The 21,123-nt window shown below is 39.1% G+C and overlaps 1 protein-coding gene across 3 annotated transcripts; it reads right to left on the bottom strand.

The window, feature by feature from the left end:
• Window positions 1-1,250: 1,250 nt before the first annotated feature.
• On the bottom strand, window positions 1,251-20,890 carry gpcpd1 (glycerophosphocholine phosphodiesterase 1). Of its 3 annotated transcripts, XM_034162656.1 has the most exons (20): window positions 20,592-20,890; window positions 19,093-19,182; window positions 18,521-18,611; window positions 18,309-18,393; window positions 13,591-13,666; window positions 12,722-12,763; window positions 12,505-12,628; window positions 12,053-12,287; window positions 11,798-11,960; window positions 10,844-10,973; window positions 9,730-9,784; window positions 9,528-9,620; window positions 9,330-9,407; window positions 9,088-9,127; window positions 8,237-8,295; window positions 7,763-7,828; window positions 7,538-7,674; window positions 6,805-6,940; window positions 6,513-6,673; window positions 2,640-2,838 (listed from the first exon to the last, which is right to left on the bottom strand). In XM_034162656.1, exons 2-20 carry the CDS (start codon window positions 19,139-19,141, stop codon window positions 2,640-2,642), a joined length of 2,019 nt encoding a protein of 672 aa, XP_034018547.1. In that variant the 5' UTR covers window positions 19,142-19,182; window positions 20,592-20,890. The 3 variants fall into 3 exon arrangements, with proteins under 3 accessions (XP_034018548.1, XP_034018549.1, XP_034018547.1); XM_034162657.1 differs by lacking the exon at window positions 20,592-20,890 and having other exon boundaries at window positions 1,251-2,838; window positions 19,093-19,141; XM_034162658.1 differs by lacking the exons at window positions 18,521-18,611; window positions 19,093-19,182; window positions 20,592-20,890 and having other exon boundaries at window positions 1,666-2,838; window positions 13,591-13,819.
• Between the last annotated feature and the right edge of the window lie 233 nt (window positions 20,891-21,123).

Raw genomic sequence — 21,123 nt, 5'->3', positions numbered from 1 at the left:
AACACAGGAAAACAGAGACGGTAACAAAGTAGTAAAAGATATTACTGAAGCATATTCAAATGATTTACACGCAAGGAGTAAGAATACAAGCTCATTTTATGAGAATCTTTGTAGATGTCTACTTGTCTTTGTTAAGCATTAATTAACACACCGGCAGGCATTTTTCTGTCATGTGCATGTTATCCTCATGACAGCATTTTGACTTGGAAGAATGATTGGAGGGCAGGCATGGGCAAATAAAGTAAGCCAAAGCCAAACTTTAGGCCCAGTTTATAGTGGATATTTTGCATGGTTAGAGAAACTAAGATACATGTGTGGTTAATATTAAACACGAATATGAAGTCATGCCTTTCTATTGGTTACATGACCGATGGTAACCTGCCACACTGTCCACTAAGGCCCAATCCCAACACCTTCCCTTCGCCCAACCACTTCTCTTTCCCTTCATTTTGCATTCTGTGCAGGAGTACTGGGACTACATTAACAAGGGGCATAGCTACTGGTGAAAAAAAACCTAGGTAAGCTGATGAGATACCAAACAATCTCCAAGATCATAAATAAGAAAATAAATCAAAACATGCAAATAAGACCATTTTATTTACAATACCATTTAAACATAAGACATTTGATTTCATTCACGTTATCATTACAACTGAAGTGGCAGTCAGTGTTCCCTGCACACATGATTCCCCGACAATTTTTTAAACAAAGACACAGTACACATGCACAATTCAATCAATAATTTTGGTAACATAATGCATTTGTGGTAACATGGTCAACAGCATGTACATTTTTTTGGCTGCATTCAAAATGCAGCCCACGCATTTTTTTTTTTTAAACGCCATTTCAATAATTACTTCAAATTTATGTAACTTGAAGCAAAACAGGCAAAGCACCATACAGTAATGAAAGTGTCCTCATTTAAACATAAATGTGTTTATTCATTCTGTACAGACAACAAAGGTTCAAGTTGATTGTAACTGGTAATATGTGAGGTACTGGCAATAAACAAATGAGGAAAAGACCGTATTTTCCCCTCTTAAGGCTGTGGAAGGAGTGATGTCATGAATAAAACATTCATCAGCATTTTCTCCCAAACCAGCTGGATAGAGAGATTTAAACAAACATACAGAAAAAAATGGAATAAACTTAAAATGCCTACGTATTCCTAATCCTGACAGAAGTAGGATTTAAAAGGCGCAGAAAGCAGTATTTTGGTACTTTAAAGGGGACCTCCAGCATTTTTCAACCTGAGCTCTATAAATGTTTTTGGGGTTCAACTTCTCACTGGAAACAGATACAAATAAATAAATAAATAAATAAATTGGTGCAGTATTGCTTTAGAACACAAATAGCATCATGGATTAACTGGCTGTATAATATAACTCTGCAGGCGAAGCTAAAAACACCCGCAGTAAAACAATTCTTGTTGCCACTGACAAAGAAAAATGTCATTAGATGAGGCAGCACAGAAAGGATCCCTACAGAGGTGACTGTACACAAAATGTAAGCAAAATAAAAAAAAAAAAAGTCCTGTTATACAGTTAGACGCTTACCTTAGCCTCCAGTAGTGATGCTCTCCATTGAGTCATTACAAGTGGATTGCCGATGGGGGGGCTCATTGTATAGGAAGAAGGCCTTCATCAGCAATTGACTTATAGTAACTTCACGTAGAGTCAGGTCTCCAAAACAGAGGGTAAATGGATAAAGTGGCCAACTATACAACCACTTTTTTTTTTTTTTTTTTTTACATTGATGTAAACGTGCACATTTTCCCCCCATAGAGATCCTGTCCATGCAACCACACTTCTAATGCCATTTTTGCCTCTTCACTGACAACAACAAGAGGTTCACCGCAAGTGTTTCTAGATTCCCCCAAACAATTACATTAAGTAGCCACTTAGCCTGTGATAGTAACTGCATGCAAAATCAGTACTGCATCGATTGAACCCAAAATATAAATTAATAAAATGAAAGAACAAAATAGTTAAGTTCCCCTTTAAAGTTTTAATTTAAGAGGAACTTCATTACCATGTTATTGAAAGGACATTATTTTTATCCAGCAAGTCCAGCAGTGATTTTTTTTTTCCACCAAGTGAATTCATTAATGGCAACATACGTGTTCATTTGTCTGCATGTCATATTGCATTTTGAGCTCAACGCTGGATGCGCTGGACAGGTGAGCTACATACGTATTTGTTTCTATAGTTCTCATACCAGAGAATGAGCTGTAATTCATTCATCAGATTTAGGGCAGTAACACTTGAGGCTATGGCTACATGCACTGGCGGGGGAATATTGCAAATCCGGTTATAATATTGCAGCTGGAAACCACATTTGAGCACGGTGACTATAATGGCAAAAGGAATACTATACACTGTGAAGCTTTGGCACTATTTCATAATAATGCAGGCCTCTCTTAGAAAGAAAGGAAAACATCTTAAATATCCAGTTTTGGAGGAAAAGAATGTGCATGTGGAATAATCTGTAAACAAAGAATAGACAGGTTCAGTGGTTTACATTGTTGTGGCCATGCGCTTTACATAATTTGATTTTATGAACACACATTGTTGGGTCAGAACATTCCTGGTTTGTCCTCCTGAGTGTACATCTTTGACAAAGTAGAAAATCTGACATGTTTATGAGGAGCCGAGGCCAGAATCTGACTCGGCACTGCCAGCATGAGCGCTGGAGGTCAGACATGGAACCATGGTGCAGGGGATGGAGTAGCAGGAACAGGTGGAGCCCTTCAGGGTCTCCTCTGTGATGACCTCCTGCAGGGAGTGTTGCCCCTCTACCTGGAAGATGTTTTTCTGCTCGGGTTCATGCTCACAGACACTATAAGAAGCAGAAGAGGAGGAGTTAGTAATCAAACCGGTGTGTGGTCAAGGACTTTAAGTCGGTAAGTCGTTCAAAACGTGAGCACAAGCAAACTACAACCAAACACCACCACGTTCTTCAGTGGAGGCCATGGCAGCAGTAACATGCAAAAAAACCCCCCCGCAATTTTAGTATGTTTCTGTATAGAAGATGCACCGTAAAAAATAAACACCATAAAAAAAAAAATTATTTTGAAGCAAAATATGACAAGTGTTTTCTTGTCTGTTCTAAATGAAAGAGTGCAGGGTTAAAATCAGAAAACAAACTCATGTAAAAACATGCAACCAGAATTCTTAAGCAGGGACAAAATGCTGCCAGGATCATGCTCAGTTTGCTCCGAGTGGAACATTCCGAGACAACGCAACCTGATAGATTGGCAGACCAGTTATTCAAAACCTTTTGTGTCAACAAACCTTAAAGATATTCTGATCAAGTTAATTTTGTATCATGAGACTAACCTTTGAATAGACCTTTTGTGTACAAACAGGGTGCAGCACCACCTCAGCATTCCTTGGCAAAAAAAACTGCCAGAACTCACTTTACCTGCACCCTGATGCAACCCACGAGATGCTCAGATTCCACACTCGCACACTCCAAAGCTGTGTCATGAAGTGCTAGTATATTCGAGGATAGCATCACAGGACAAAGCAAAAGGTTTTGACCACATGCCACCAAGTAGCAAATATTTCCATTAAGTGCCGCCTTTGAGTAGCTTATCAGGTGAGTAAGCTTTGCATAGGAGGGCCATCATATTCAAATTTCTGAGTATAATGTCATCTGTGTGTTGCATGCAGGCGCAGCTCTGGTGCACTGCATCGTGTTGAAGCAGAAAGTGGTTGCACCACACCCCAGAAAAAACCTGGCCTGAAGTCAAGTCCATTTGTGGCATTTATACGGTGCAACTCTCAAGACGTACCTCACCTCAGCAGGTTCATGAGGCATGTACACCCTGCTTGTACACACAATGAAACAATGTGGTCTGGTGAATTGTCGACAGCCATTATTGGGGGAAATTTTGTATATTTTTGATAGAAAAGGAGATTTATCCCTACATCTGAATACTCACAATACTAATGTCAGTTAGGAACCTATGACTTAACCATACTGTAATACATAGTACAGTAAGCGAATAGTTGGGACACAATTCAGACATACTACACCGCTGCCACAGTACCTATCTTTTGACCGAGATGTTTACAGATGATGCATATGTGCATGTCCACGCAAGTCACGAAAATATTTTGCAACGGCAGACTTTAAAAATGGTTTCTGGTGTACATCTGTGCAACACCACGGCCCCTTGGAAGCCACGACTGATTTCATGTAAGACTGATATCTTCTTTGAATTTTCCTAGGAGGTGCTGACATCTTCTTCAGTTACCTGAATCCAGCTGCTTCATGAAATGCACACTATGGAGACAGTACATCATCCACTAACCATTCGACTACTACTACTGAGTATACGGATACTCTAAAGATTGTGAAGGACTGCTTTTTGCCAAATATATGGTAAGCTATTATGAGTATTTGGAAACAGTGCTAGCTTCTGTCCTGTTTTCTGAGGCAAATTAGCCTCAATGATAGACAGGGCAGTTGACCAATCAAATCATCTTCAGTATAATCCAAGTAGTAAATAATCATTTTCATCAAACTCACGTAACGGTCATGCTCAAGAGCAGGGACGTGCGATATGACGTAAAATTAATATTGCTGTATTTCTCACTTTACAGAAGTGACAGTATTATATCATGGCTTACACTAAAAAGACCTCTTCCATAATTTCTTTTTTTTGTTGTTGTTGTCTTTGTTTTTGAGCAAAAATTTTACCTGGACTGGTTAAATTTTCAAATCTACTCTTTCAAAGTCAAACATTTTTGCAGTTTTATATGTTTTAAAAGGTCTGTGGTTGTGTTAAAGTATTTACTGATCTCAAAACTAATGGATATTTAGCATTATGCATCATTAATTCAGCTGTGTTTTTTTTTCCAAAAATTTGGCCCAACGTGTGCGCTATATTATCACACCGTTGATCAGAATCATAATCAGCTTTACTGGCCAAGTACGTCAACATAAGGTATAGTTACACTGGCTCACAGTACTGGCATAAACTACACATGAACTGGAACAAGAATGAGTAAAGGAATAATAGCAAAGAAAGTGACTACAGCTTGGACCATATAACAGAATAAAATGATCACACTGCTGATAACTATGGCACCGACGTACCGCCCACCACTACTTGACAGTAGAACATTTGAAAAGCCAACAGTCTTGCATCATTGACACTCAGAAATATTTTGTTTCTACTGCAAATTAACAACACAACACATCTCAGGCAGTTTGAGGAGAGAACAAAAAAAAAAAAAAAAAAGCAGACCAACAGGAGCCGAAACAAAAACACAGCTGAGGTCCAGAGAGACGTTAATGGGATTCAGAACTTGAGTCAAAGCATTTGCAAAGTCTGTATTTAAAAAAAGAAAGAAAATTGTGAAAGAATATCTCCAACTCCATGTGGAGTTTGCAGGGCACATGCCCTTTAGCCTGTTTCCTGCTAGTCAGTCCAAATTTGAAACAGCGGTAATACAAAGGTCATGTTGTGCTCCAAAAACACAACAGACGGCAGAACAAACAGCTCCTTGCTGGCAATGAACTCTGACTTTCAAAGGAAAAGAACTCTTTCTCCCAACCGGCGACTCAGACATTACACCGCTCACACATCTCATCTGTTAATTTCACTTGCATTTGCAAAATATTCCACAAATAATCATTCTGACTGATAACTACACCAAGTGATAAACAGTCCTACCAATATTGTATTATGTAATCAAGAAAACCCTGTTACATCATGTTGATGGAAACGTGCCGTGATGTGACGGGGCATGCTGTTATGACTGTTTTGGAGATCTGTTTAACACTGGGTGCGCGCTTGTATCTGCGTTTGCATGCAAACACAAGCCCACACCCTCAGTGTGTCACACAAAGTAACTGAGCCGGTATAGTCATTTAAAAACTGACCATCAATTTAGCATTGCAATCTGAGCAGTGTCAAATAACTATATAATTCTCAAAGAGTCGTATGTGTTTGACTTGATCACTGACATTGGGCGATGGCAGGGTTGGGACATTTTTTGACACATCTTGGTTGAAAACTGGAAAAACCATACTTGCAAAAACAGGTTTTGATAGTTTTTGCTGGAGAAAACACACAATGTGTGTAAAATATGCAGAAAAGTTCAGCAAGTACATGTTTACTCATGTTTTCAGTATCTCCTCCAGACAGAAAACTAGTTCCCAGCATTTTGTGTGTGTGTGTGTGTGCGTGCATGCGTGCACATGTGCAGAAGAGACAGTTGATACCAGACTGTCAGAAGCTTGTATCTGTTCCAGCTGTTGACTTGACAGCTTTTCTTGCAGCTTTGCAAGTTTCTGTCCCTGTATTTTTTCCTTCCCATCACAGGTGCTTTCAAGAGCAGTCAAGTACAAGACTCAAGGAAAATACATGTGCAATTACATCATTTTTAATGCACAGACACACACACCAATGACATATAAACACTAAGCAATTCCTTAGAAGAGTAACAGACCTCACGTGTTGTAGTCTACAAGAAAATGAGGTGTTGAGTGTAAAATACCCGTCATAAATGAGTCCATCGATTCCGTGCTCTCTCAGTTTCTGCCTGATGTCGTGGTTGTTGTTGTCGTCTCCCCAGCTGAACACCACCAGACCTTTAGACTGCGCCGCTCTGATGTGGTTGAGGTTCTGCAGCAGTTCTTCACTATGAGCACTGATCCCCTACAGGCAGGAAAGGAAAGAGTCAACACAGTCTCATTTTCTGCTCTTTCAGCAAACCCTGCGGAAGCTCTAAAATACTGTACAAAATTCTGCACGCTCTCTGTCTAAATATTTATGTGGCTACTGCTCACCAGGATGTTCTCGCTCTGGGCGAAGCTCATGGCAATTTCGGTCGTCTGACAGCGGATGTCCATCATCTCGGGGTACTTGTCTGAGATTCCCTGAGTCAGGAAGAGGATGGGGTACTTGTTCTGCTTATGACGCACCCTGGAGGATAAACGTTACCATGTTGTGAGATGTTGCAGAGAGCCAAAGAAAAGATTTCACTTTTCAGACAAAAACACAAGAAATGTTGACAGCATTTTGGTTTTGTCACCACCAACATGTGCTGTCTGACCAAATGCAAAAAAGACCACAGGATTTTTGTCAAAACTCTTTAACAACTTGAGAACATAAGTATACCAAGAGTGACTCTTTCTCAGTAGTAAGAATTTGCTAATCATTAGCCGACTGGTTGATGACAGTTCAGGTCAATCCTATATACACCCCAAAGTTTAGTAGGCGGATGATATATTTTGCTGGAAATTAGTATTTGTTTGGTTCTTGACCTCAGACCAAAAAAACCCCACAAATTTACCAAATAAATAAATAAATATATATCAAGCTGAAATATGTAGCTTTGTGCCAGTGGCCAAAGCTGCTGCTGCTTTTGGTCCTGTGTGGAGATCTGGCTTTTCCTTTAGCGAACAACCAAAATATTTACAACACTAGAATACAACCTTCATGCAGTGTGCACTTTCTACAGCTTAATAGTACTGCAGAACCGCTCTGCATGTTTTACCCACAGCAGCTAATTGTGCTTACATGGTGCAGATATCAGGGTCAAAGGAGGAGAATATGACACGTCTTTTGCCGCTGTTTTGCAGAACACAGGACAGGATGATGTCCAGGAAGGTGTTCATGTTGAAGTAGGTTGACAGGTTGCCGTCCCACGACCCATCCTGTCAACACGACACATTAATGACCACAAACTGACGTGAAAACAAATTATTGCGATGCAATTTTGTTCCACTCATGCAGAGTTGTTACCTTCATCTGGTAGATCCATTTGAGCTCGATGTTAAAGCCCACCTCTTCAGGTACGGCTTGGAAGATCTACAGAGGCAACCATGCTGATTATTCATTGTACTGAGATATGAAAAATAATTGGTTATTTTATATTCATACAGTCTATTTCCCGGTACAACAAATCACAGTAGTTTTAACAGGCATTACTAGAAGACACGCACCACCTCACCTAACTTCAGTGTCCAATGTTTTGAAATCTATTGAAAATTAACTTGGTAGACTAGTTACATCGCTACATGTCACAGTAGGAGCTTAAATATTTTCCATTCTCCTTCACTTATGTACACCAAAGAGTGAAAAAGGCACATTGCACACCCCCGAAATGGTTTTCTGGAGAAAACATTGGCTTAATGTTTTATGAAACATTTGCGAAGCTGAAAGAAACAGACTCGGGATCATCAAATGAGCCACGTAACAATGATTGGAGTGATTTACCTGTGAGAGTGAAGGGAACGGCTGATGCTCATCGATTTCCTCTTCATCATCCAAAATATCTGAGAAATAAACACAAATCAAGTCACAAAATCTTCTCTTTTAACTCGTGTAAAGTGTACAGTTTTATGACCAACAGTCTGCAAATAATTATTTTCACAGTTGATAAACATAATCGCTATTTTTATGATACATCAATGAATGAAAGTGAAAAACTCATTTTAACCTACACAACTTTAAAACCACACATATGTTGAGAGAGCTAGAGGAAGTGTTTGCTTTAGCTACATTCACACCAAACCCTTCCCACGGTCTTGTGTGTTCTACTTGCGATTGTGTTATTTGAGTTTGTAAACGTAACCGCTGCGAAACAAATCAGAAAGTAACATTACTTTTCTGATTTAATACTTTTCTAATCAGAAACGGTCTGTCTCTGACATCTACACCTGCTCCTAATCCATCATCAAGCTGGCATCCACTAACCTTCCAGCAGGTGGCAGACACATCTACAGAATATTACACAGGCAAAGCAAAACTGCGATTTGGATTGAGTTGGTGCATCAAAGTTCACTGTGTGTTAATGAGCTTGTTCCTCATTATATGTCCTTTTAATTTGGTGAATTACAATCCTGAATAAGCAGATGAAGATGAATGAGTGAGAGAGTGAATTATTTAAATGACAAAAAATAGCAATCAACAACTTTCTTGTCCACTGATTAACTGACATCCTTTCACTGCTATCTCAGTCTATAGTCTGCATCAAAACCTGAAATCTTTATTATACTTGTATAAGTTAATGTGCATTCTTATTAGATAGAATCGGAGTACTATAAAAGAAAACCAAAAGTTTTTACCTTTATGTCCATTTTCTTTTATGGCAGTGGCATGGAGCAACTGTACAAGAAAACATTTTATACAATATTAAACGATTACATTAAGACAAAACTGTGCTATTGCTAATGACAAAAGAATATATACTCACAAATTAAAAATATGTATTTATTTAGTTATAGTGTAAATTCATCAAATGTGTACTATAAAGGCACTGGGCTAGAAATAATCTCCATATTCAAATTTAACCGGTGCTGCAGTTTACCTTCAGAAGCTGCAGCTGATCAAATGTCAAATCTTTAACCGGCACCTCGATGAGCTCCAGAGAAGTCTTGTCATTTTTCTACCAAAGCAGAGACAAACAGAACTGTTGTTCTTTGAGGTTTCTGTCAAGAACTATTAACCATGTCAATTATTTAAAAATCACAATCATGCGCCCATCAACAGCAGGGCTATAATTCACCTTCTTTGTTGATATGCAGCAGGTCAGATCATGGTATACAATGGGAACTTTGTCCTTGGAGAGGTGAACGTCAAACTCAACGTAGGCAGCACCCTGTGTGGATAAAAAAAAAAAAAAAAAAAAAAAAAAAAAAAAGGAAAATGAAATACAAGTACCCTTCAAACAAAAATTTACAGTTGCATGGGTGATCTGGTTAGCTTACATGGTTGGCAGCGCTTTTGAATGAGGCTATCGTGTTCTCTCTTATTCTGTGATGCCTGTAAAATACATATAAAATAGATGCCACTCCAAGAACGCATACCTCCACCAAGGCCACATATTACTTAAAGCTACTTCTGGATCACAGAACCAACAAAGAAGCTTCGGGTCAAATTCAAAATAAAAGCCCTTACACTATCCATCTGCATGCCAAATTTCATCTGGATCACCTGCAAAACCCAATCACCATAAAAAAAAAACAAAAAAAAAACTATTTACCAGAACATTACATTATCTACCTGCTCACAAAATTTAACAGAAATCTGTTCATTAATTTTTGAGTTATCCTGTTGACAAACAAGTAAGACAAATGCTGGTGAAAACATCACCTCTGTGGCACAGGTCAACAAACAACCAAAATCAGAAGCAAAACAAATTCAATACTATATTTCAGAATATGTTGTGGTTCCCAGTCTAAAAAAAATTGTGCATTTTAATGACCAATTTTTGGTTTTTATTACCGTATATATGCAAAACAGAAGTTTAGGAGAGACCTTTAAAAAGGTTTGGAAGTGAATAAAAAGATTTGCACTGTAAATGATGATTGTAATTATTTGGTCTCTAAAACCCTGGAACCAGTCAACAGTCAGAAAACCAAAAACATTAAACTGGCAAATATAGAAACAGCAGCATAATTTTCCGCGTATGAGAAACTCTAATCAGAATATTTAATCCTGCTTCCTGCTGAATGACTTTGCAGGTCAGCTGACAGAAAATGAATCAACAGCTACTTTGTTAAATGATTAAGTCATTCGCTCTTCATTCATTTTCTGTCAAGTGACCTATTATCTTCCCTTTAATGAATTTCTCAGATATTATAGACTGATTTGTTTATTTTTCCCCCAACAATGACGTTGTGCAAAATTAACACCCCACTTTTGTAAAGATTTTAAATCATGAAACCAAGATGTGCAAAACAGTTATTGAGTAATGTCAGTACATTCATGAAAATGTTGCTATTTCCACTAAATAAATTCACAGTGAATTTCACATGGTGACCATTGCAGCAGCCATTTATCTTTTATAATATTTAATTTTTTGCTGGCTGTATGACTCACTTGGCTGCATGTGTGCTGCCAGCTCCTCTGTGTCCCACGTCCAGAGCGCCTCTTTTCTTCCAGTATTTGCTGAATGAAGAGCTCATATCACATTGCAGACCTTGGATTGGTCGAATCACCAGATAGTCCACTGAAACAAAATAACGAGGTCAGTGAGTCTGTTTGTGTATGTAAAGCAGCAAGCAAACCCAGGCCAACTATCCCTGCAGATTGCTTGCGGCCCTGCCTTGTGCGTTTTAAGTAAGCACGTGAAGATGCCTATCTTGCACCACAGCCCAAACACGGCCATAAAGTCCACGATGTTGTGATACAAAGCAGCATTATCCGAGCATTGCAGAGAAATACTGCAGCGTGTATGGAATAACTGGTATAACTGGATGTGTTGGTGAGATGAGAATGCATCACAGCAGTTTGAACATGTTCAAAACATCTGCAGCGTGACTTGTATTACACTACGGCACATATTGCATGGTGTTATATACATGTTATTACAAGCTGAGACCTAAAGGGACACTCAAACGACAAATCTGCACTTGATACAGACCTACTGATACAGTCCCCAGTCCCCAAAACTATAATTCATCTAATGGACTTCCATAAAGAATGTGTGAGGTGGAGACAGTTCTATTTACTGTTTAAACCCTGACCAGACACAACTGAAAGAAAGGACAAAACAAAAAGATAGCTGGGAGGTCAATAGAGTATGTGGATGTGTATGCCCACTTTTGACCGGCCTATTGCCTAGCAACATGTGACCGCTGCAACCCACACACACTATCCCTAAATCCCCCACACCCCCAACCCAAACAAACACACAGCTCTTAACCTTAATGCCCCCTGATGCCTCCTAAAATGCTATCGCGTACACGTCACATACAATCTGTGATTTCATCAAATCGTGTGCAACAGATAAATGATTAACATTTTAACCAGCAAGTGGGCACAAGTCATTACCCCTGACTTTCCCAATGGTCTGTCTGGAATTCCGTCCCATTATGGGGAGAGTCATGAGTCCGGTGTCCTTGCCGCTTTCCAAAAAAGAGGAGGAGAGGAGGCAGGCAGTGCCCATGTGTCCTGGATGAACATCACCATTGACCATATGCTCGCTCAGATCCTCCTGCAAGGAACAACCATTTGATCTGTCTCACTTGTTCTTTCTTGTTTTAATGGATGGATGTTCTTATCTTTAAAAATACAATAAAGATATACCTCAAAGAACTCAAAGGTGAGCTCCAGGTTGTCTGGATCCATGGTGTGGATGCTGTACTCTGTCCACTGTGAGGGCTCTAGGGCGTACCCGCACTCAGGCTGTGTGTGGCGTGACTTATAACCGCTGCTACTGATCATACTGATCTCCAGGGTGGTGGTCATTTTGTGTAATGTGGAAGGGCTCAGCTCATCCTCTTCTTCTTCCTCCTCAATGCCCTCTAAAGTCAGCTTGATCCTGTAAAACAAGTTAAAAACAATACATAAAAAAGAGTTACAGACAAAGTGAGGATCATGTATATTCAATTAAAGTATGTTTTAGTTGCAGCTGCTCTTACAGCACTTTAATTTGAGGTACAAGTACTAAAGTAATGGGCTACTTGAGCCGTGTCATGTCACTTCCAGCTACAACTTTCTCTAATTGGTGTTAAATTCCACCTATGCGTCCCCAATACCTGAAACGAGACTTCTTGAATTTCTTCTTGGTGATGGACACTGGAGACATCTTAGAATAGTGCAGACGGAGACGAATCTCTGTCTGGCACGTCAGCCACCCAGAGTCGACGCAGTTCATCCCATCTACACAACGGGTGGATACAATGCAACAGGAAAGACCACTTAATGTGGAATTTTACAGCATATATAAGCTTTACTCTTCCAAATTCAACTTACTGTGAATTCCAAACTGCCCGTTGTCAATATTCAAGTGTGGTTCTGTAACAAAGCAAAAAAGGTGTTAAGAATTCCAGGCTGTGAAGATGAAGAACACATCAATCCAGCGCAAAAACAAAATCTGAAAATCTGACATCCTTCGAATCAAGATCCCGAACATTCAATAGTTTGCTCTGAACCTGTTTTGCCTCTGTGTAAACAAGATGATAAAGTCATTTTAGCAAGATGTTTCAGTTATTTAGACTCAAGCCTTGATTACAATACAGATACTAAAAAATAAATTTTGGCGCAAGTTTTAACACAAAAATCTTTTGTGGCATTCGAGAGTAAAAATAAATAGGTGAGGAATTGTAGGGGGAAAAAAAAAAAGACATCAAGCAGGGCGTGGACACAGCAGTGTTTTTTTTTCTCTCTCTCCATGAAGCTCAAACTGAATAAGCTTAGCAGTAAACAAAGACAGTGGCATTTGGGAAGCAAAAACAAGCACCACCTACTGCAGTGTTTCCTCTGTGTGAGGCATATTATAGTGAATGCTCGCCATTATTATTTGCCCAAAAAAAAAAAAAAAGTATGTGCAAACACATGTTGCTCTACAGGCTGCCTGGGAGAAATTATGAGCAGAGGAAATACTGCAGTCAGATGCAAAAATGCCCGGTACAACTGGCCTGTAATGACAAAATTGACAATCCCTGACTTCTTTTTCAATTGGATAAGCAAAAAAACAAACAAACAAAAAAACTAAGTGTGGGACTGATGGGGGATTTTGCATACAGTGCTAAAGTGGGAAATAAGAGTGCTTACGGAGGCTTTGGGTAGAACACACTTCAACAAACCTAATCATAATGTACACTGTTTCTGGTGGTCTATACCTGTGGGGCTCATCGTGCGCAGGTGATGATGGGTCTCCCACATACTGACTATCACTTGACTGCCATCACCTGCACTCTGCAATTCCAATGTTTAGCACAGTGTTAGGGATTTCAGATCACATACAGAACTATGTTTCAGTCCAACTTTGGACTGGAGTGAAAGAAAAGTATTAGAGCTGGTATATTCACCAGTCCCCAAGTGGGGGTGGTCAGCCACCATGGGTTGAATCTGAAAAGTGGATGTTAATGAAGAAAATAAAAAATCTTGGAAACACTTATTTACTTACACAGTAAGTTTCTCCTTAGAGCAACAGTATGGAAATAACACATTCTGACTTTTTAAAAATGTAGCCAACACTATGCCAGCCTGAAACTGGAGGAACTAACAGTATTTTATGATAAGTGATATTATATGTGCATTTGTTCAACAACCAGCAGCAACCCTGGTAGCCACCAGACCTAGGCTTTGGAAATTAAAGTGATTTCAAGCTACATATAACTTCAACCAACATTTGCTCCTAATTGTCATCATGCATGCGAAGATAAGATTATTCTCTGCAACAACAATTCCAGACATGTCCAACAGATCAATGTGGTGCATGAAAGTTAACCAAAGTTTAATCAGACTCCATAAATGCTTTTTTAATTTGAATATTTACAAGACTATAGTATTTATTGCTCATTGTTTTAGTGTCATGTAAACAAAGCGGAGGGGATGGACTCATCCAGGTTTCCATCTATTCACTGCACTCATCACATTTTACAGGGTACAACCCTCAGTTTTTCCAAAGCCTAGGAATAACATTCCCATCACCACAATGGACAGACAGATTTCAAACTTGGCAGCAAATACCAATTATTTAGTAATACAATTAATGTGATTCATGCGTTTTGCACAATGCAGTCATGGCATAGCTGCCACTGTTGGACTAGCAATTTGTGGTGCCTCAGCCTTTCCCCATCATGCCTTGCAGCAGTTACACTTGGGAATTATTGCACCCATGCTTGTCAGCTAACATACAGAAGCATCCATGCAGCTGGGTGCCACAAATGGAGGCACCAGCTGGAGCCATGGAGCGCCTTGCTTCAAAACCCTGCCCCAAGTCAAGTTTGAAACCTGCCTTGATGGAAGCAACAGCAAAGACAACCAGCAACAAATGCACGAACAGACAAATTCAAACTAGTATTGTTGTCTTGTTAATTATGCATACATGTTACGGCCTGAGGTGCTAGTTATTCAAATAAGGTACCACTAATGATCAGAAGAGTGTCCCTGACTTTGCACCTGCGGTGGAAAGCAAGACACTGTAATGGAAATTACATGAATGTTCTCTTGAAACAACAAACACACAAACAAAAAAATCAGCATGTATAAGAATATGTTTGCAACTGACCACCTTGGGTTTTATTCATACTTCATGTAAACAATGTCATTAACTTGTAACTAGTATGCAAAAGGTTACAATTACAATTTCAGCAACTCACAACTTGGCAAATATACAACTGTAGGCCAAACATTAAATACATCTTATAGTGTAGAACAATACTTGCAAAATTCCAGCATGAAGCATGCATAGTTCAAAAGTAATGACTTATTGAACTTTGCAATGTTTCAGCCACACTCATGTGTTTGGGCCACTACTCCCGCTTAAAACCTCTATATAGCGCATCCAGGAAATATTCACAGTGCTTCACTTTTCCACATTGTTATGTTACAGTCTTATTCCAAAATGGATTAAATTCATTTTCTCCCTCAAATATTCTACTCAGAACACCCCGTAATGACAACATAAAATTTTTTTTTTTTTTTTGAAATTTTGGCATCTTTTATTAAAATAAAAAACTAAGAAATCACGTGTACATAAGTATTCACACCCTTTGCTCAATCCTTTGTTGATGCACCTTTGGCAAGAATTACAGCCCCAAGTCTTCTTGAATATGATGCCACAAGCCTGGTGCACCTATCTTTGGGCAGTTTGGCCCATTCCTCTTTGCAGCACCTCTCAAGCTCCATCAGGTTGGGTGGGGAGTGTCGGTGCACAGCCATTTTCAGATCTCTCCAGAGATGTTCAATCGGATTCAGGTCTGGGCTCTGGCTGGGCCACTCAAGGACATTCACAGAGTTGTCCTGAAGCCACTCCTTTAATATCTTGGCTGTGTGCTCAGGGTCATTGTCCTGCTGAAAGATGAGCCGTCATCCCAGTTTGAAGTCAAGAGCGCTCTGGAGCAGGTTTTCATCCAGCATGTCTCTGTACATTCTTGCATTCATCTTTCTCTCAATCCTGACTAGTCTCCCAGTCCGTGCTGCTCAAAAACATCCCCACAGCATGATGCTGCCACTACCATGCTTCACTGTAGGGATGGTGTCTGGTTTCCTCCAAACATGACACCTGGTATTCACACCAAAGAGTTCAATCTTTGCCTCATCAGACCAGAGAATTTTTTTTTCTCATAGTCTGAGAGTCCTTCAGGTGCCTTTTGGCAAACTCCAGATGGTCTGCCATGTGCCTTTTACTAAGGAGTGGCTTCTGTCTGGCCACTCTACCATACAGGCCTGATTGGTGGATTACTGCAGAGATGGTTGTCCTTCTGGAAAGTTCTCCTCTGGGGCTCTGACAGAGTGACTATCGGGTTCTTGGTCACCTGCTCCATCAATCGCTCAGTTTAGATGAGCAGCCAGCTCTAGGAAGACCCCTGGTGGATCTGAACTTCCTTTTAAGGATGTTGGAGGCCACTGTGCTCATTGGGACCTTCAAAACAGCAGAAACATTTCTGTACCCTTCCTCAGATTTCTGTCTCAAGACAATTGTGTCTCAGAGGTCTACAGACAATTGTAGGGGTGGGATGATTCGTCAACATAATTGATTACGCAAATACATCGACGCGTAAGACGTGTCGATGCATTGCAGTCGCATAATAGTGGGAGTATGTGCGGAAGTAAAATGGCTGCTTGCAGTAAAAACAACATGGATGGAGGAGAAGCTGCGGCTTAAAAAAACAGCCACGCTTATCTAAAGTGTGGGAATGTTTCAACCAAAGACCCAACCATGCTGTGATATGTCGGCTCTGCAAGACAGAAATGGCTTATTACAGCAGTACAACTGCGAGTCCTGTTTACTTTTTGTCCCAATCAAAGCATGTTAGGATTACCAGCACATGAAACGTGTTTCTGTTAGCAGTAAAGTTAGTCTGAATATTCATTAATGGCCCTGATAGTAAAAGTACCACCTTCAGTGGTTCACTGGTGCTGTTTTTTAACGTAACATTACACCATGGGTCATATAATGCTGTTATTCTGCCATTTTCTATGTTCTGTTTATTTTAACTGCTTTATATATCTTTATTCTAATGTGCTTCATGTGTCTTTTTCCGGGGTGAGGCAAAGCAGTGTGGAGGACTTTTATCACAAAAAGAACCTGAATTTCTGCACACTCAAGATGGCTGCTCAGCCAAGGGGGAGGGAGAGAAAGGAGAGGATGAGAGAGAGTGTATGTGCTTCGGTGTGTGTGTGTGTGTTACTTAAAAAGAATAAGAATTGACTGTTGTGTTACTTAAATTCCATAGGTTGTGCAATGTCTTCTTACTTGACTTGAGCAAGCCCTTGCTGTAACTTTACTTTAGAGAGATTTATGTTGCTAAACCAGATTACCAGTGAAGACTGGGCTTTTTTTTTTTGCATATTTAATCTTGTGACTTTTGTAACAAAGGTTTTGTTTTTCAATAGATGTGTGTTTGAACAAAATCTTGAAATATTAAGATGACATGCTTTTGCTTTTTATTTTGGGTAAATTCATTGTCAGTAATCATGTAATTAGAAATAATTAGAATAATTGATAAATTAATCAACTAATTAAAAAATAATTAAATTAATTGATAAAAAAAAAAATAACCGTTAGGTGCAGCCCTAGACAGTTCCTTTGACTTCAAGCTTGGTTTGTGCTCTAACAAGCACCGTCAACTGCGGGGCCTTATATGAAGACAGGTGTGTGCTTTTCCCCAATCTGTAAGGCTGTAACATAACAAAATGTGGAAAAAGTGAAGCGCTGTGAATACTTTCCAGGCGCACCGTATCTCAAAAAGTAAAGATGACACAAGCCAAAAATTTTGCGCACCATTTGGTAGGTACACTGACATAATTTACAAGGAGTATGAGTCAAATCCAAGTTGTTGATTTGCCTCGATTATGCTCTGGTAGGTCATTAGAAGGTGTAGATGTAAGAGAGCTGGATGTTGCACAACATCTTGTGAAGCAAAATAAGAGTTTGCTGTATTTTTTGCCCTTTCCCCCCCCCCCCCCAAGGAAAAATGGATCCCTGGTAAAATTATGTGAACAAAAGGTAGTGTAGCAAAGGTTCTGGAAAAAGCTAACATTCTGAGATAAAGTTTTCCCAATAACATATTCAACAACATGACCCTGAGGCTACATCATAAGGTTGTCATACAGTAAAATGGACATAATTTTGGCAGTACTCTCGCCACATGTGCTGCTTTTGACAGTAATTCTGTGAGCTAAGATACTAACAAATGTGAAAAGTTGGCAGAACAAATATTCCAAATCAAAAATGACATGTAACAGTAGCTTTAGCAAAAGCAAACACTTTGGTCAGTAAAACGTAACAGTGTTTTTCAGCCAGTACAGCTTTCCAATGAAAGCACGTTCTGTTCATTTGTACTCTGTGAAATGACACTGCTGGACAGACAGCAGACTCTCAGCTCACCTTTGGTTCAAGAAAGAAGCCTCTGAAGTAGCGATACTTGGTAACAACTCCTCTAGGTACAGTGACCGAGATGGTCCACGTAGCCCTATAACGGAAATTAAACAAGAACTGAGATTTTTTTTAAATACGGAAAACTACAGAAGAAAAATTAAATAAGCTTGTACCCGGTTACATATTCGTTAGTCAGCCTTTAAGAACGATGTTCAACTTACGCATCATCGCCAAGAGAACGTAAAACCACTGCTCTCTGATGGCACCAGCTGCCTAAAGCTTCACAGCTACCAACAACTGCAATCACCTCACCTAGAAATGTTCAAATTACACCATTACTGAGGAACTCAAACAATTAACTGGAAGGACAACAGCAATATTTACCCGAACCTGCATCGCAGAGCCCAACCTAGAACTTGTGGAAGGTCTAAGTAAGACATGATCTACAGTAGTAAGATTCATCGCAATCCATCAAGCCCTTGTGTACATAAGGTACCATGTACAGAAGGTTTCAGACACTTGGACCCCTGGTTGCCCAAATTAGAAACAAAATGCTCGCAATGTCACACTGGTCTGAGGTCTGAGTGAGGCGATCTTGTTTACCAAGTCTCACCTTGATGCACAAATGAAAGATGGCAACCTGCCAGATGTGGCAACAAACTGCCTCTGAATGACGAATAAAGTTCTCTTAAATCATACCCTGCCCACCCCAAATAAATAAAAAGCCCAACAACAAAGTCACAGTTCTGAATCCCTGTCACTCTTTCCATGTTTGTGTGTGCATTTTTCATACCTGGAGAGGTTTCTCCTCTGATGGTCAAATTCACCTGAGTGGTCTCCATGGCTGACACGAGCAGAGAAAATGTTTGGTGGCAAACGCGAGCTGAAACACAACAACAGTCTTATAAGAACATTTCAAGCTAAAATGAGCACAAACCTTAAAGACAAACAGCTACAGACATTTGACAATGAGAGCTGCTTTGATTTATTGTGGGTGTGGATAGAAATATAATTGCTCCAGAAAGGGAAGTGCAGTTTAAATGGAAGAAAAAACATTGGTGTTGACTGAATACTGATATGTCGTTTTTACCTTTTAAATTTTGTTTAGTTTATCAGTTATATATTGGTTTCATTTATTTAATTATTAATGTTTTGGGGGTGTTTTTTTTAGCACTGGAAATTCTACTCGGAATTTTGATCCAGGGAAAAACATGAAGGAGTGTGAAAAGGTGTGCCAGAAGTGGAGATATTGATCAGATTCCAAAGTTCTTATGTATTTCAACAAAAATTTAAATGAAACACAAACACCTTATATCAACCCTAACCCGAAACCACTGAAGATAAAGTAACCTACAAGATTGCTGGTTGTTGGTAGCTGATACCCAGAGCAAAGCCTCCTTATGACACTGGAAACATAGCACCCTTCCAGAAATGGCACACAGTTCCAGGAATGGAAACAAAGTATGTTTGTCTTGGTGTGCATACGGCACAAAACAGACATATTCCTGTAAACTTCTTCATTCAAGATCAGTACATTTTAGAAACTTGATATTGGCAAGATAGGCAGCTTTTAGGAAAAAGATCTGGGGAGTTCTATAAATAAATCTGCAAACTTCTGATGTAAACATATTCTTCTTGCCATTATACTTGTACAGCATAGTGAGATTTCCCTCTGTATCACTAAAATACATCTTAATTTTTCAAAATATACTAAGTAATTTTAACATCACTAATTCTAACATTTTTATGAGATTGCTATTTTTTCCAGGTTTGTTATAACGAAGCTAATTTCAAAGTAAAAAAAAAAAACAACACAAATTTAAATTAGGGTTATAACTAAATCTACACAGTCTATGGTTATAACTAATGACAATTTTTAAATACATCTTTTTTAATTAATAGATTAGTTGCCAAGTCCACAAAATGGGAAGATCGATGTTTTCCAGACCCCAAGATGCCTTAAAATATCTTGTTTTGTGTAGAAACTAGCAAAATAAACCAGAAATATTCACATTTATGAAGCTGAAATCGGAGGATTAATTTAAAATACTAATAATAAAAGTATCAAACGGATTATCAAAACAGCTGTCAATTAATTAATGTTTAATTTTACAAACAGCAACACCGTTTATGTCCACTGGCCCTGTAATGAAGCTCAAATAATGCATTTTTAAATAACGTTTGGAAACATTTATCACAAGTAGTAGTTAAAATTCATGTTTGTGCTCTAAGGAAAGTTTTACAGTAGTAGAATCAGATACGTAAAAACGGTAAACAGCTGCTACATTTTACCTTAATTTGGTGATGTTTTGGCAACCTGGAAAACAAAAAACAAACTAATTCGTGATATTAACCACATGAGAGGCAAAACTCGGGGTGAAAGCAAAAGCCCCACCGTTATACCGTCTGCTAAGCATCGCTAACCTGGAATCAAAAATAACCCTTTATCAAAAACCGGTAAGAAAACAAAAAATACTATAAAAAAAAAAAAAAAAACCAAAACGCTCAAGGATGAATAGCTTTAACGTCTCAGAACATTTCTTCGAAGCCAACACAGATATAAACAGACTAATGTTGGCCGAAGTTCACCGGCTTTTGAAACCAACAGAAAGGAGTGTGAAATTAAACGATATAAAGATGCGACTTCCGGTGTAACGCTTCAAAATTAAACATATTTGCGAAAAGCTTGTAACTTCTCGTGACTGTCAAGGGCACCCAGCGCAAAACGTGTGCCAAATCACACAGGATAAATATTCTTTATTTCAAACTTTTAGTATGCACAGATATCTGGTGACAAAATAAAACTAAAAAGCAAGCTCCATCG

This window comes from Thalassophryne amazonica, chromosome 21 (assembly GCF_902500255.1).
Source record: "Thalassophryne amazonica chromosome 21, fThaAma1.1, whole genome shotgun sequence".
NCBI classification, from domain to species: Eukaryota; Metazoa; Chordata; class Actinopteri; order Batrachoidiformes; family Batrachoididae; genus Thalassophryne; species Thalassophryne amazonica.
This window is presented reverse-complemented; position numbering and strand designations above follow the sequence as displayed.